This window comes from Cetorhinus maximus, chromosome X, assembly GCF_964194155.1.
Source record: "Cetorhinus maximus chromosome X, sCetMax3.hap1.1, whole genome shotgun sequence".
Lineage (NCBI taxonomy): Eukaryota > Metazoa > Chordata > Chondrichthyes > Lamniformes > Cetorhinidae > Cetorhinus > Cetorhinus maximus.
In genome coordinates, this window is record NC_135917.1 from 10781253 (window position 1) to 10795527 (window position 14275).

At 44.0% G+C, this 14275-nt stretch overlaps 1 protein-coding gene across 6 annotated transcripts in view; it reads left to right on the top strand.

Annotated features, from left to right (window-relative positions):
- The window catches only part of LOC144672737 (rho guanine nucleotide exchange factor 25-like), a 327184-nt gene that overhangs the window by 202306 nt on the left and 110603 nt on the right, over nt 1-14275 (top strand). For all 6 annotated transcript variants that reach the window (XM_078534695.1, XM_078534698.1, XM_078534696.1 and 3 more), the window contains one exon: nt 6593-6885. In XM_078534695.1, coding sequence (XP_078390821.1) covers nt 6593-6885 — 293 coding nt within the window. The remainder of the gene's footprint in view (nt 1-6592; nt 6886-14275) is intronic.

Consider the following 14275-nt stretch of genomic DNA (forward strand, 5'->3'; position numbering starts at 1 on the left):
TAACTAAAGTGAGCGTTGGTCCTCTGGAGAGTGAGTCTGCAAAATTAATTGTGAAAAATGAGGAAATGGTGGATGAATTGAACAGATATTTTGCCTGTCTTCACTATAGAGGATAAAAATAACATCCTAGAAATACTTGTAAACCGGGAGGTGAAAGGGAAGGAGGAACTTAAAACTAATACAATCACCAAGGGACAGGTACTGAGAAAATGGTTAGAACTAAAAGGTGACAAGTCCCCAGGTCCTGATGGACTTCATCCTCAGGTCTTAGAAGAAGGAGCTGCTGAGATTGCAGACGCATTGGTTTTAATTTTCCAAAATTGCCTAGATTCTGGAAAGGTCCCATCGGATTGCAAAATAATGAATGTAACTCCTCTACTCAAAAAAGGAAGGGGGCAGAAAGCAGGAAACTACAGGCCAGTTCACTGTCATAAGGAAATGCTCGAATCTATTATTAAGGAGGTTATAGCTGGGCATTTAGAAAATCTCAATGCAATTAGGCAGATTCAACATTGTTTTGTGAAAAGAAAATCGTGTTAGATTAACTTACAAGAGTTAATTGAGGAAGTAACATGTAACGTGGATAAAGGGGAACCTGTTGATGTGGTGTATGTGGATTCCTAGAAGGCATTTGACAAGGTGCCACATCAAAGGTTACTACACTAAATAAGAGCTCATGGTGTAAGGGGTAACATAGTAGCACGGATAGAGGATTGATTAGTTAGCAGGAAACAGAGAGTAGGGATAAATGGGTCATTTTTGGGTTGACAAGATGTGATGAGTAGAGTGCCCAGGGATCAGTGCTGGGGCCTCAACTATTTATAATTTATATCAATGACTTGGATGAAGGAACCGAATGTATGTTTGCTAAATTTGCTGATGACACAAAGATAGATAGGAAAGTAAATTGTGAAGAGGACATAAGGAGTTTGCAAAGGGATATAGGTAGATTAAGTTGAGTGGGCAAACATTTGGCAGATGGAGTATAATGCAGTGGACTTGTCCACTTTGGCAGGAAGATGAGAAAAGCAGCATATTATTTAAATGGAGGGAGATTGCAGAACTCTGCAGTACAGAGAGATGTGGGTGCCCTGGTATATGAATTAAGGAATGTTAGTATGAGGGTACAGCAAATGATTAGGAAGGCAAATGGAGAGGAAAATTAGAGTACGAGGGAAAGCTAGCCAGGAATATAAAAACAGATAGTAAGAGTAATAATATAGTAATAAATATTTTAAAAAGAAATGAGTTAACTAAGTGAGCAATGGTCCTATAGAAAGTGAGTCTGGAGAATTGATAATGGAAAACAAGGAAATGGCAGATGAATTGAACAGGCATTTTGCATAGGTCTTCACTATAGAGGATACAAGTAACACCTCAGAAGCAGCTATAAATGAGGAAATGGAAGGGAGGGAGGAACTCAGGAAAATTACAATTACCAGGGAAGTGGTACTGAGTAAATTGTTGGAGCTGTGGGCTGACAAGTGCCCGGGTCCTGATAGACTTCATCCTAGGGTCTTAAAGGAAGTGGCTAGTGAGATAGTTGATGCATTGGTTTTAATTTTCCGATACTCCCTAGATTCGGGAAAGGTTCCATTAGATTGGAAGATAGCAAATGTAACTCTATTATTCAAAAAGTGGGGGGGGGAGACGGAAAACAGGAAACTACAGGCCACTTAGCTTAACATCTGTCATAGGTAAAATGTTAGAAGCTATTATTAAAGAAGCTATAGCAGGGCACTTGGGTAAGTTCAAGGTCATCAGGCAGAGTCCACATGGTTTTGTGATGTAATGAGTGGTGTGCCACAGGGATCAGTGCTGGAACCTCAACTGCTTACAATTTATATAAATGACTTGAATGAAGGGATGGATGGGATGGTTGCCAAATGTGCTGATGACACAAAGATAGGTAGGAAAGTAATTTGTGAAGAGGACATAAGGAGGCTACAAAAAGATATAGATAGGTTAAATGAGTGGGCAAAGATTTGGCAAGTGGAGTATAGTGTGGGAAAATGTGAAATTGTCCATTTTGGTAGGAAGAATAAAAGAGAGGCATATTATCTAAATGGTGAGAGATTGCAGAGCTCTGAGATGCAGAGGGATCTGGGTGTCCTAGTGCATGAATTGCAAAAGGTTAGTATACAGGTAATCAGGAAAGCAAATAGAATGTTATCATTTATTGTGAGGGGGAATTGAATACAAAAGTAGGGAGATTATGCTTCAGTTATACAGAGCACTAGTGAGACCACATCTGGAGTACTGTGTACAGTATTGGTCACCTTATTTACAGAAGGATGTAAATGCATTGGAAGCAGTTCAGAGAAGGTTTACCAGACTAATACCTGGAATGGGCGGGTTGTCTTATGGGGAAAGGTTGGACAGGTTAGGCTTGTATCTGCTGGAGTTTAGAAGAGTAAGAGGTGACTTGATTGAAACATATAAGATCCTGAGGGGTCTTGACAGGGTGGATGTGGAGAGGATGTTTCCTCTTGTGGGAGAATCTAGAGCTAGGGGGTCACTGTTTCAAAATAAGGGGTCACCCATTTAAAACGGAGATGAGGCAAATTTTTTTTCTCCCAGAGGCAGCTCACCACCACCTTCTCAAGGGCAACTAGGAATGGGCAATAAATGCTGGCCCAGCCAGCGACGCCCACATCCCATAAATGAATTTTTAAAAACCCATGAAGAAAAGGTGAGGCACAGGAGGCAGGATGGTATCCGTGGAGCCTGTACCCCCACATGGACGGGTGCCTTTGGGAGAGGGAGTAGGAAAATCGGGGCTTGACGAACACACTTGGCCTGTTAAGCTGGGCTAACAAACAAGAACCTTGCAGCAAACGAGCCAAGCAGACAAAGAAGCAAAGAGACATTAAAGATAGTTTATCCTTTCAAGTTGAAGCCAAGGGCTTCCTGTTTTGAGCAAAGGGGAATCCAAGGCTTTTCATCAATCTTGAAAGGGGACAGTTTGTTGGAATGATGTCTGGTTACTATAGTTGCAAAGCGCAAGAGCCATGGCAGTATGGTGTGGGAGTGGGGTGGAAGTGTGATGGAATGCTCTGTGTGCTGCTGATCAAACCTAACCATTTAGGCTTGGCGTTTTTGTGAGTTCTGTGTATCCTGCCAAGCTCCACACATAGACAGGGCCCAAATATCTCCTCCCAAAAAGAGGGACCCTAACTAGCCCACCCTGCGATGATATAAACCTGGGCCTTCAATCAGTGTAAACCACTTTGAAGTTGATTATCGCCAAATGTCTGTTGGCAATTTGACACACACACACAGTTGAGAGGCCTCTGCTCCCGGTTTAAGTTCCAATGTTTTGCCCTCATACACTGAGGTCTTTCATTTCAATCATGTCCCTGAGTATAGGTCACGTGCTTCTGCACAAGAAGGCAAATAAGGAGGGGAGGCACTCTGGCTCTATAATGGTTGACATCTTCCACTAACTCCAAAAATGGGCAGTAACAATGCTTAGAAACAGGAAGTCCTGGCACAGTCTGTGAACAGCCAGGAACATTGTTTTTTAAATTGCCAGTGTTTTATCCCCACCCCCAAATTGTGTCCTACTCCAACATCATGCCTGTCCTCACTGATCTGTATTTGGTCCTCGATCTCCAACACTTCATACGAACAGACAAATTAAGAGCCAGATTCGAGCCTGTGCCATTGTTTGATAAGAGCATGGCTGATCTGATTGTGGCCTCAGCACTACTTTCCTGTCTACCCCCTATATCCTTGGACTCACTTATCAATCAAAAATCGATCTAACTCAGCCTTAAAACTATTCAATGACCCAGCCTCCTCTACTCTATCCATGTTAATATGTTACTCTCTGCACCATGAGCTCCTATTTTGCATAGGAACCTTTAACGTGGTAAATTTAGAATTCTTCTTGTGATAAACCCTGGCCTCACCATCTCTGTAGCCTCTTCCATCCCTATAGCCCTCGGTGAACTGTAATTCTGGCCTGTTACACATCACTACCAATGTCAATTATGCTTTCAGTCTCCTAGGCCCTGGAATTCCTTCCCAAAACCTTTCCACCTCGCTACCTCCTTCTCCCCCTTTAAGACCGTCCGTAAAACCCACCTCATTGACTAACACATCCCTCCTGATATCCCTTCCAATGGTTCAGTCACCATTTTCCCTCATACCTCTGACGCATCTTGGGATGAATTTTTTCTCCATTGAAGGTGGTGTATAAATCCAATTTCTTGTTGTTGTATACTTCACAAAAAATGAGGCATTTGTAAATCAAGTCACACACGATTCTGTCAATTGTGCTACAGACTGTAAATGAAATGAAAATGCCTGTGGGATAATAAAAGGCAAAAGCACGATTATATTTGAAAGCCGGGTGTCACAGATTCGGAGAAGAATAGGTGCCGAGTAAAACAAAGGTGCCACGTGGCTAGAAAACTAGATGGGAATCTGGCCACATGCACAAGAGCTGAACTTTCGCCTCGGAGTCTGAAGGCCATGGGTCCAGGTTTCGTGACAAAGGGCAGAAGGGTTCTCCCAGAGTACTGATTAATGTTAATCTCTCGATCAGCCACCCTAAAAAAAAAAAGGATTATCTGGTCACTATCACATTGCTCTTTGTGGGATCTTGCTGTGCGCACCGTGTTTCCTAAGTTCCAACACTTCAAAAGCACTTTGGCTGTAAAGCACTTTGGGACATCCTGAGGTCATGAAAGGTGTTTTGGACAATGCAGCTCTGGTTGCCATTTGTTTTAAGCCTAGGAACGTAGGAAGGGAAAAAGCAGCTGCCATAGCCCGGCAGTGTGCAAGTCCCACACGCCATCACCCTCTTGCCTGGCAGAGGCAATAAACCAGAGGAAAAGAACCTTTGGTCAATTTTGGAAAAAAAAATTCTTCTTAGACCCTGCAATAGCCATGCAAGCTCCAGAAAACTGCTTAATCTCGCTGGCAACTCCCAGTGATCCAATTGCTTCTCATATGTAGCAAAGTATCAAGACCGACAGTCTGGTCCAAAAGTGGGTGGAAGTTAACTCTGGTGATAACCCTGAGCTCGGCACTGGTGGCAACGCACAAGTTAGGAACACATCACCCGATTCCTTTGATAGTGCAGGCCACAAGAATTGGCCTGTTTCTCAAACCCTCCATAAGTGTTAGTGCCTTAAAGCATACTCCTGGCTGTTTTACTCTTCAAAATAAGTACATTTTAGCTAATTTACTGTGCTAATCCTGGATAAGGGATGCCTCCACCAGTGTTAAACTTGCTTCACTGATTAGTACGCTTCATTTGAACTGAGGTGTTCTTGTGATGTGAATACCGAGATACATGGTATCAAAGAATGGCAAATCATTTGTGTGTTTCCAGTCACATGGTCACACGATAGTTGCGGATGAGGAAGGCCGTTTGGCCCCTCTGTGTCCACTCATCCTGAAAAGACAGCAAAGTCCCTCCTTATCGTGGCACCCAATTGTTTCTTAGACGACTCCAGGGATTTTGCCTCAACTCTTCCAGCCAGGAGTCCATTCCCCTGCATTCTATTAATCACATCCTGTGTGAGGAATTGCCTCAGATCAGTTATTCTTCTTTGAACCTCGGCCTCTTGTCCTACACTTGGCTTTGCTGATTTAGCTTTTCCATGACATTTACTGTTCTTTATTTCTCTGGAAGACAGGGGCTATCTTGGGGTTAAGGTTTAAGATTTGGCTGCTGTTGGAATGATTAATGCCTGAATACTCCAGACTTCCGATAAACCGAAGCCTGAGCCTGGATTCAGCTGCCTTGAATAACCGATTATTCTCAGTCCATAAATGTTGATCCTGGCTTCACTTTTCAGTTTGCTTTTGAATTAATTGCAGTCATAAGCAGTTTAGCCAGTCATATTGAAGCCTGGGTTAGATAGATTTTTGGTGTCTCAGGGAACCAAGGGATATGGGGAGCGGGTGAGAAAGTGGAGTTGCAGTTGAGGATCAGCTTTGATCATACTGAATGGCGTGGCAGGCTCGAGGAGCCATATGGTCTACTCCTGTTCCCATTTCTTATGTTATTTGAAATTGCCTTTTTATTTACAGGACTGAAAAAGGCCATTCAGCCCGTGCCAGTGTTTGTGCTCCACATAAGCCTCCTCCCTCACTACTTCATCTCACGCCAACAAGCATATTCTTTGTCCTTTCTCCCTCGTATGTTTATTTAACTTCCCCTTAAATGCGTCTACGCTATTCACCTCAGCTGTTCCCTGTGGTTGCAAGTTCCACGTTCCCACTCTGAATAAAAAAGTTTCCCCAAATTCCCGACTGGATTTATTAGTGACTATCGCTCATTTATGGTCCCTAGTTTTGGGCTCCCCAAGTGAAAACGTCTTCCCCCCACGTCTGCAATTGCGAAAGGGTTTGATAGGGCAAAGATCTCTATCAGGTCACCCCCTCAGTCTCCTCTTTTCTAGAGAAACCAGTCCCGGCCTGTTCAATTTTTCCTGATAGTTGTCGCCTCTCAGTTCTGTTAACATTGTTGTGACAAAAGTTTAATGTTCAGAAGGTTCAAACAGAAAGGACGAGCCAAATGTCGAAAGTAAAGGGAGCGAGCTGAGCACTGAGCGACCCTCTCTCTTTTTCCTAGAGTCGTACTCCATGACAGGAAGCGACGGAAGCATCTCCACGTCGGTGGCCTCGATCCCGCCGCAGCCCTCCACCAGTTCAGCCCCCAGCTCGCCCAGCTCCAAGCGCTCGGTGAGCACGCTGAAAAAGTGGCTGACCAGCCCAGTCCGCAAGCTCAGCAATAGCAAGGTTGACAGGCAAGTGAAGAAGCTGGAAAGCAAGCCCAAGAAGGCAGAGCGACGGAAGAGTGACGATGAGCGGCAGAAGAGCATCGACCTGGGGATAGTCAACAAAGGGAATGAAGCTCAAGACGTGGTAAGAGCCCCTTTTGTTTTGCTTGAGTTCTTTCGCTGCTTGGTGGTGGCAGGCATCAGAATGCAAACGTCATCTTGTTTTGAAATTCTGGTTGAAAGATGCATAAGCAGAGGCTGCCATTGCTGTCAGGCAGAGGTGATAAATCGCTGAGGCCTATTATAAACCTTCAGCTCTCCAAGTCAACTTTACTATGATAACGCTCACCACGTGAATGCTTAGCTTAGCCACATAACAGCAGCCTCTGCACCTCAAAGTGCCTCGGCACGCGTGCAGCATTGCTACTGAGAGGCTGCTTCCCCTGGCTGGAAAGTCTAGAACGAGGGGGTGCAATCTCAGGGTAAGGGGTCGGCCATTTTAGGACTGAGATGAGGAGAAGTTACTTCTCTCAAAGGGCGGTGAGTCTTTGCAATTCTCTACCCCAGAGTGCCGTGGATGCTCCGATATTGAATATATTCAAGACTGAGTTACGGGAACAGGAAGGTGGAATTGAGGTAGAAGATTAGCCATGGTTGTATTGAATGTCAGGATGTGTGGCCTACTCCAGCTCCCATTTCTTGTGTTCTTAAATCATAAGCCTATTTATAACGAATAAGTTTGCAGTTTTAGCATACAGAGGAAATCATTCTCCCACCCCCCCAATAAATCATGGTCTTGCACTCTCCCTTATCTTACCAGCTCCCTAGCTGAGGAACCCTACATTGCAGAGCAGTATAACCACAGAAGGATTCAGCAAAGCCTATTAGACAGCAAAGAGTCACAGGGATCTGCCTTATTTACCATTACAGTCTCCATGAAGGGAAACCTGCAGAGGTATAACTCCTTCTGGTTTGGAATTTAAATGAATGAGGAAACATTTTGCTGATAAATAGTCGCTTGGTAGGTACAGAACTTGGGTATGATTGTAAAAAGAGACATGCTGTTGAACCTTTTCATCTTGCACTCATCAGGACAGATTCACAAGAATATCAAATCCCAAAGAGAACAACAATTTATACTGCATAAGTAAAGGGTGCTGATTGGTTGGCAGGTTGACTCTGATTGGTTGAAGAGTTGCCATGGAGAATGAGCCAGGGAATCTTTGTCCCCCAGACTTTTGTTTAATTCAAAAGTGCAGTGACCTCTCACAGAACCATATAGAAGTCACAACACAGAATCAGGCCATTCTGCACAACCCATTGGTGGTTACTCTGCATGTGTGCAAATAGCTCTGATCACAATTACCCCTGTCCCCATATCCATTATAGCCCTTTCAAGATTCTGAGATGGAATGAATGAACTGAACCCAGAAACCTTGCTTACAATGGTCATAAACTGCACAACCAGGGGAGACGGGCTCAAGCTTGGTAGGGTTGTGGGGGGGAGGGAATGGAGCACGGACAGTTTTGATTTAATTAGACAGAATTGTGGAACAGAATGCCCGGGGAGTCTGTGTGGAAACACAGAAGGGAAAGTTAGATATGTTTCAGAGGACATGGGCAACTGAGGAGGAATGGGATCGATCGAATGGACTGTAGACCCTGTCAGCCCTACCGTTCAGTGATCAGCAGTGTGAACACTGCCTGATTTACTGCTCTTCAGCCCAAGCTGCTGAAGCCTAGTGAAGTGACTCCAACACTTTTCCAAGTATGCAACAACATGCAGAGCATCTTGTATGTCAACAGCAGATATGCTGGCAATTGTCACAAGGCATTCATCCTTTGAAATTCCATCTTTAAAGAAGAAAGTCAGGTCACCAAATGCCTTCTGAGTGACCAAGCCAACCTCTGCTCCCATGCTTAACAACTAAGAGTGACCCGAACCATAGCAGAGAGTACCACAAGGAGACACACGCTTCTACTAGATCGTAGAGGGGACTATTGGAAAGTCACTCCATGGACTTGAGCACAAGATATAGGCTGGCACTCCTATGCAGTGTCTTGTGGTTTGTCTCATGGCTTAATCTATAATGAGAAGGTTTCCCTCTACTCCTGAGTAACTCTGGTCTGACTCAGGTAGGCTACTTTGAAACAACTCTATTAACACTCTGTACAAGATGAGCTACTAGGTAAGCACATCCCTCTTGTGTACAGAGTATTCCATCTGCTCTACAGAGTCTCTAGCACATGACTGCTGATGTCACTGTTACATGATACACATCATTATCTCATTACCATAACTATTAACCCATTATGCTACACCTCCCCACAAGTATAATCTCAACTTCTTTAATAACAATGTTAAACTATTTCTTAAGCTATTTACATTACATTTACACTACCGCCATCTCCCCCACAAAGTCCAAAGTTGACAGGTTAAGCCTTCGCAGTGCCTTCACAACCGTCCCTGACCTTGTTTGTCACCGTTGAGGAAGGGAGATGGTCTTGAACTGGTTTGGTGACTGGGTCACCATCCTGTGAGGTGGTTGATGTAGTCTTCGGACCATCATCCCAAAGCTTGTGGTAATCAAAGATGTGTTTTTGCATTCTCAAATAAGATTCGAACTTTCCTGTTCCTACTGGCGTCTGGATGAGATAAGAACGTGGCTGTTCTGTTCATTTAAGGACTGTGCCTTCAGATTTTCAATCTTGAATCCAGACTTTCTGACCTGGTACTAACAGTGCTCAAGTCTTCACTCTACACCTGGAGTTACACCAGTTCTTCTGTTTTCCACATAGGCTCTTCTCCATATTCCTCACTCTTTTATGGTCATCAGCTGTAACGTTGGGTTGCAGGTTCCGCTGCAAAGGAATATGTGTCTTCAGCCGTTGGCCCATGAGCAGCTCTGCTGGTGAAAAGCCATTACTTAAAGATGTAGCTCAGTAATTCAGCAGGGCTAAATTCTAATCGCTGTTCTTGGCCATTGACATTTGAATAATTTTCCCCACTCTTTCAGCCTCTCCATTGGCCTGTGGGGGAAGAGGAAAACTAGTAACACGAGTGACTCCACAGTGTTCAGTAAATTTCTTGGAGTGTTCGTTCACTTGGTCCCATTGTCCGAAACAATTCCATCTGGAAACCCATATATGGAGAAGATATTCTTTAATGCTCTTGTCCCAGTCTCAGCCGTCGTAGTGTGGAGTCTGGTAGCTTCTAACCACCTTGAATAATAATCCACTGTGACAAGGTATGCTTTTCCTTGAAATTCAAAGAGGTCTAGTCCCAATCCATCTGGAAAACTAGATGGTAATAAAGGTTCTGTGGGTGGCTGGCTATTAATTGCGCAAGTATGGTATGACAGGACAAAGTCTTGCATTGCCTTTGAAATGCTTGGCCACTACACAGATTGATGTTGCTGAGCTCTACCCTTCACTATTCCCAAGTGAGCACCATGGATTCTATGATGAATCTCCTCCCTCATAGCCTTGGGCAATGGTTGAATACGAGAAGATCATCCACTATCGTTAGGCGTTTTCCTTGTTCATGGTATTTTCAAAGGAGCTGGTCATTTCAATTGTATTTTGACCAACCTTCTTGGCAAAATGTCCTAACCTGGCTACATGCCACCTCTTCCGTCTGTGCTTTCCCGACTTCCTGCCATTTCCACTCAGACTGGGAATCCGTTCCGATTGATGAGACTACCTCCACCTCAGAAACAAGTATGGTTACGGCACGATCGTCTGTAGCCCTGGATAATGCGTCAGACGTGGTTTGGGTTTTCCCCGGCACATGCACGGCTATGTACTGGTAACACATCAGCCCAAGCCTGAAATGTCATGTGCGTAGAGGCATTTTGACGATCTCTGTGGAATTCAGAAGGGTGACCAATGGTTTATGGTTCTGTCTCAATTTGAAATGGTAATCCTATCAAATAATACGAGAATCTCTCTCAGGTCCAGATTACTGCCAATGCTTCTTTCTCTATAGTCGCATCGTGTTGCTCCGTTTCTATCAATGCCACTCAGACAAAATAGACTGGCTTTCTGTACCATCCTTCTGGACCTGAATGAGTACAGCTGCAAGACCTGTTGAGGATGCATTGGTGGCCATCATCATGATCAACCTGGGGTCATAATGCACCAGCACGTCTGAAGAGATGAGCCTTTCCTTTATTCACTGTTTGCTCAATGCCCCAAAACTACTGTCAAAGGTCTCTCAAAGGTTCAGTAATTGTAGCTAAATTTGGAATAAACTTGCCAACCCGATTGACCGTTCCGAGGAACCTCTGGGCATCAGTAACACACTTTGGTTGTGAAAAGTCGCTGATCGTTATTTTGAAGAAAGGCAGGGAAGTTCTCCCCTATCCTGATCCATATTTATTTATAAGTTAAAAGATGATCTGGTCATTTATCACATTGCTGTTTGTGGGATCTTGCTGTGCACAAATTGGTTGCCGCATTTTCTACATGACAACAGGTGGAAATTGGGGCAGAAGAACATAGGGCAGGGGGATCTATGCAGAAACTCATGGTGGGCTTCAGTCCCCCTTTAACTCTCTCTTCATCATCGTCATAGTTGACATAGGGAGAGGGGTTACACCTCTGTCCTTTGTCATCTTTCCCTCCTGCTGTGCCCTTTATGGCTGTGGTGGATGTACAGGAAAGGAGGGTACAAGCTGCGAATGGGTGAATGTTATCACCTTGGGATTAAAGAGAAAGAGAGAGGGGGAGAAGGGGGTGGAAACCTGTGTCTGTGCGGACAGTCACAGTGATGCCAAGTCAACCACACAAGTGTTAATCCACTAACCTGATGTTGACAATATGCAACTGACCTCGCTAACTCCCATGGCAAAAGTGGAATGTCATGTCTGGGTCAGTTGGAGACTAATTGCCATGATTCACCAACAACTTTGTTATCATTGTATTAGAATTACCAGGATGGCAGAGGCTGAACTAGGTCTTGATCTTTCTTTTGTCTAAAAATTCCTATGTGGCCATTCTTAAAAAGTACGAGACAAAGATTGGTGAGAGATGGAGTGGAGTTATCGGAGAGTCAATTGAGTGAGCCACACACAGCTCCTTCCTTATCTGTTGTCCCCCATTCAGTTACTAGAGTCTGCAGGCTGACACCTTTTTGTATAGGTCACACTCTCATTTCCACACACTTCAGCAGGTTACACTAATTTTACACTGGATTTACACCAATCACTACTGAGTGTCATTACAGCACAGAAGGAGGCCATTCAGCCCATTGAGTCTATGCTGGATCCCAATGGATATTCAAATGAACGGACCCAAGAAATTCTTGCATAAATACTTCTCCTGGCCACTGGTGGGTGCAGATCTTTTTTTTTTGCAATGGTGGACTAGTGTCGCATGCAGGCGAACTCCCATTGAACTTTGAATGATAAAGTTAAAGGCATGAGGCTGTACTTCCAAGAACAAGAGCGAATCTCATTTACACGTTTGAATTAGTCACTGAGGCCGGGAAGAACAGATCAAAAAGCTGAGAGGCTCAGAATAAACTGGAGAGATTGTGAATCAGCTTCACAGATGCCCAAAGTGCAGTTATACAGAAGGATAGCTGTCTGACCATATGTGTTAGAGAGTACAATTCAGTCCCAAGGGTCACCAGTTGCTTTATTGACTCCCCCTACTCCCCTGACTTTTGTGGTTGTAACCATGAATGCCTTCAAACTGTGTTATTGCATCCTGCTAGACTGCCAGCCAACTATTAGTCTATATGAAGTGAGTCATGGTAGGTTGCTCCTCCCTTCCTGCCCCCTTTGAGGTGGTTTAGATCACAAAGGCTATAAATCACATTACTAATGGTCTGACAAGGCGATAAACATGTTCTGATTTCAACGAGAGGATTGGGGACTTGAGCAAGGGAACATTAGTGTTGTACTTGAGAAACTTAGTTCAATGCCTATTGAGCAGGACACACACATGGTGAAAAAAGTGTATGAAACAGGATGAGAGAAATCAAGACGTAGTGAATAGGTGACACTAAACTGGAACTTTAAAAGGCATCTTAGAATTATTGAATGCTATTGTGCCCAACGCTAATCATGCCTTTGTTACACAGCACCAGGCCATTTCATTCATCACAGATTGTTACAGTGCAAAAGGAAGCTGTTCGGCTCATCATGTCTGTACTAGGTCTCCGAATGAGCAACTCACCTAGCAACATTCCCCAGCCTTCTCCCCGTGACCCTGCACATTCTTCCTTTTCAGATAACAGTCTAATTCCCTTTTGAATACTTTGATTGAATCTGCCTCCACCACACTCTCAGGCAGTGCATTCCAGATCCTAACCACTCGCTGCGTGAAAACATTTTTCCTCACACCATTTTTGCTTCCTTTTCTGGTTGCTTTAAATCTGTGCCCTCTCGTTCTGGATCCTTTCATGAGTGGAAAGCTTCTTCCTATCTGCTCCATCCAGACCCTTTATGGTTTTGAATATCTCTATCAAATCTCCCCTCAAACTTCTCTTTAAGGAAAACTGTCCCAACTTCTCTAATCTATCTTCATAACTGAAGTTCCTCATCCCTGGGACCATTCTCGTGAATATTTTCTGCATTCTGTCCAATGCCTTCACACCTTTCCAAAAGTGCGGCGCCCAGAACTGGATGCAATGCTCCAGCTGAGGCTGAACTAGTGTCTTATACAAGTTCAACATAACCTCCTTGCTCTTGTACTCTTTGCCCCTATTTATAAAGCCCAGGATACTGTATGCTTTATTAACTGCTTTCTCAACCTGTCCTCCCACATTCATTGACTTATGCACATATACCCCGAGGTCCCTCTGCTCCTGCACCCCCTTTAGAATTGTACCCTTTATTTTATATTGTCTCTCCATGTTCTTCCTACCAAAATGCATCACTTCACATTTCTCCCCATTGAACTTCATCTGCCACCTGTCTGCCCATTCCACTAACCTGCCCATGTCCTTTCAAAGGTCTACACTGTCCTCCTCACAGTTCACAATGCTTCCAAGTTTCATATGATCTGCAAATTTTGAAATTGTGCCCTGTCCACCAAGGTCTAGGTCATCAATATATATCAGGAAGAGCAGGGGTCCCAACACCGACCCCTGGGGAACTTCACTACAAACCTTCCTCCAGCCTGAAAAACATCCATTAATCACTACTCTGTTTCCCATCACTCAGCTAATTTCATATCCATGTTGCTACTGTCCCTTTTATTCCATATGCTATAACCTTGCTCACAAGTCTGTGTGTGGCACTGTATCAAATGCCTTTTGGAAGTCCATGTACACCACATCAACAGCATTGCCCTCATCTACTCTCTCTGTTACCTCTTGAAAAAGCTCCAGAAGGTTAGTTAAACATGATTTTCCCTGAACAAATCTGTGCTGGCTTTCCTTAATGAATCCGCATTTGCCCATGCGACTATTCATTTTTTCCTAAGTTATTGTTTCTTGAAGTTTCCCCACCACCGAAGTCAAATTGACTGGCCTGTAGTTGCTAGGCTGATCTCCAGGTCTGTGCTTGTATTTTTCTCCACATAAG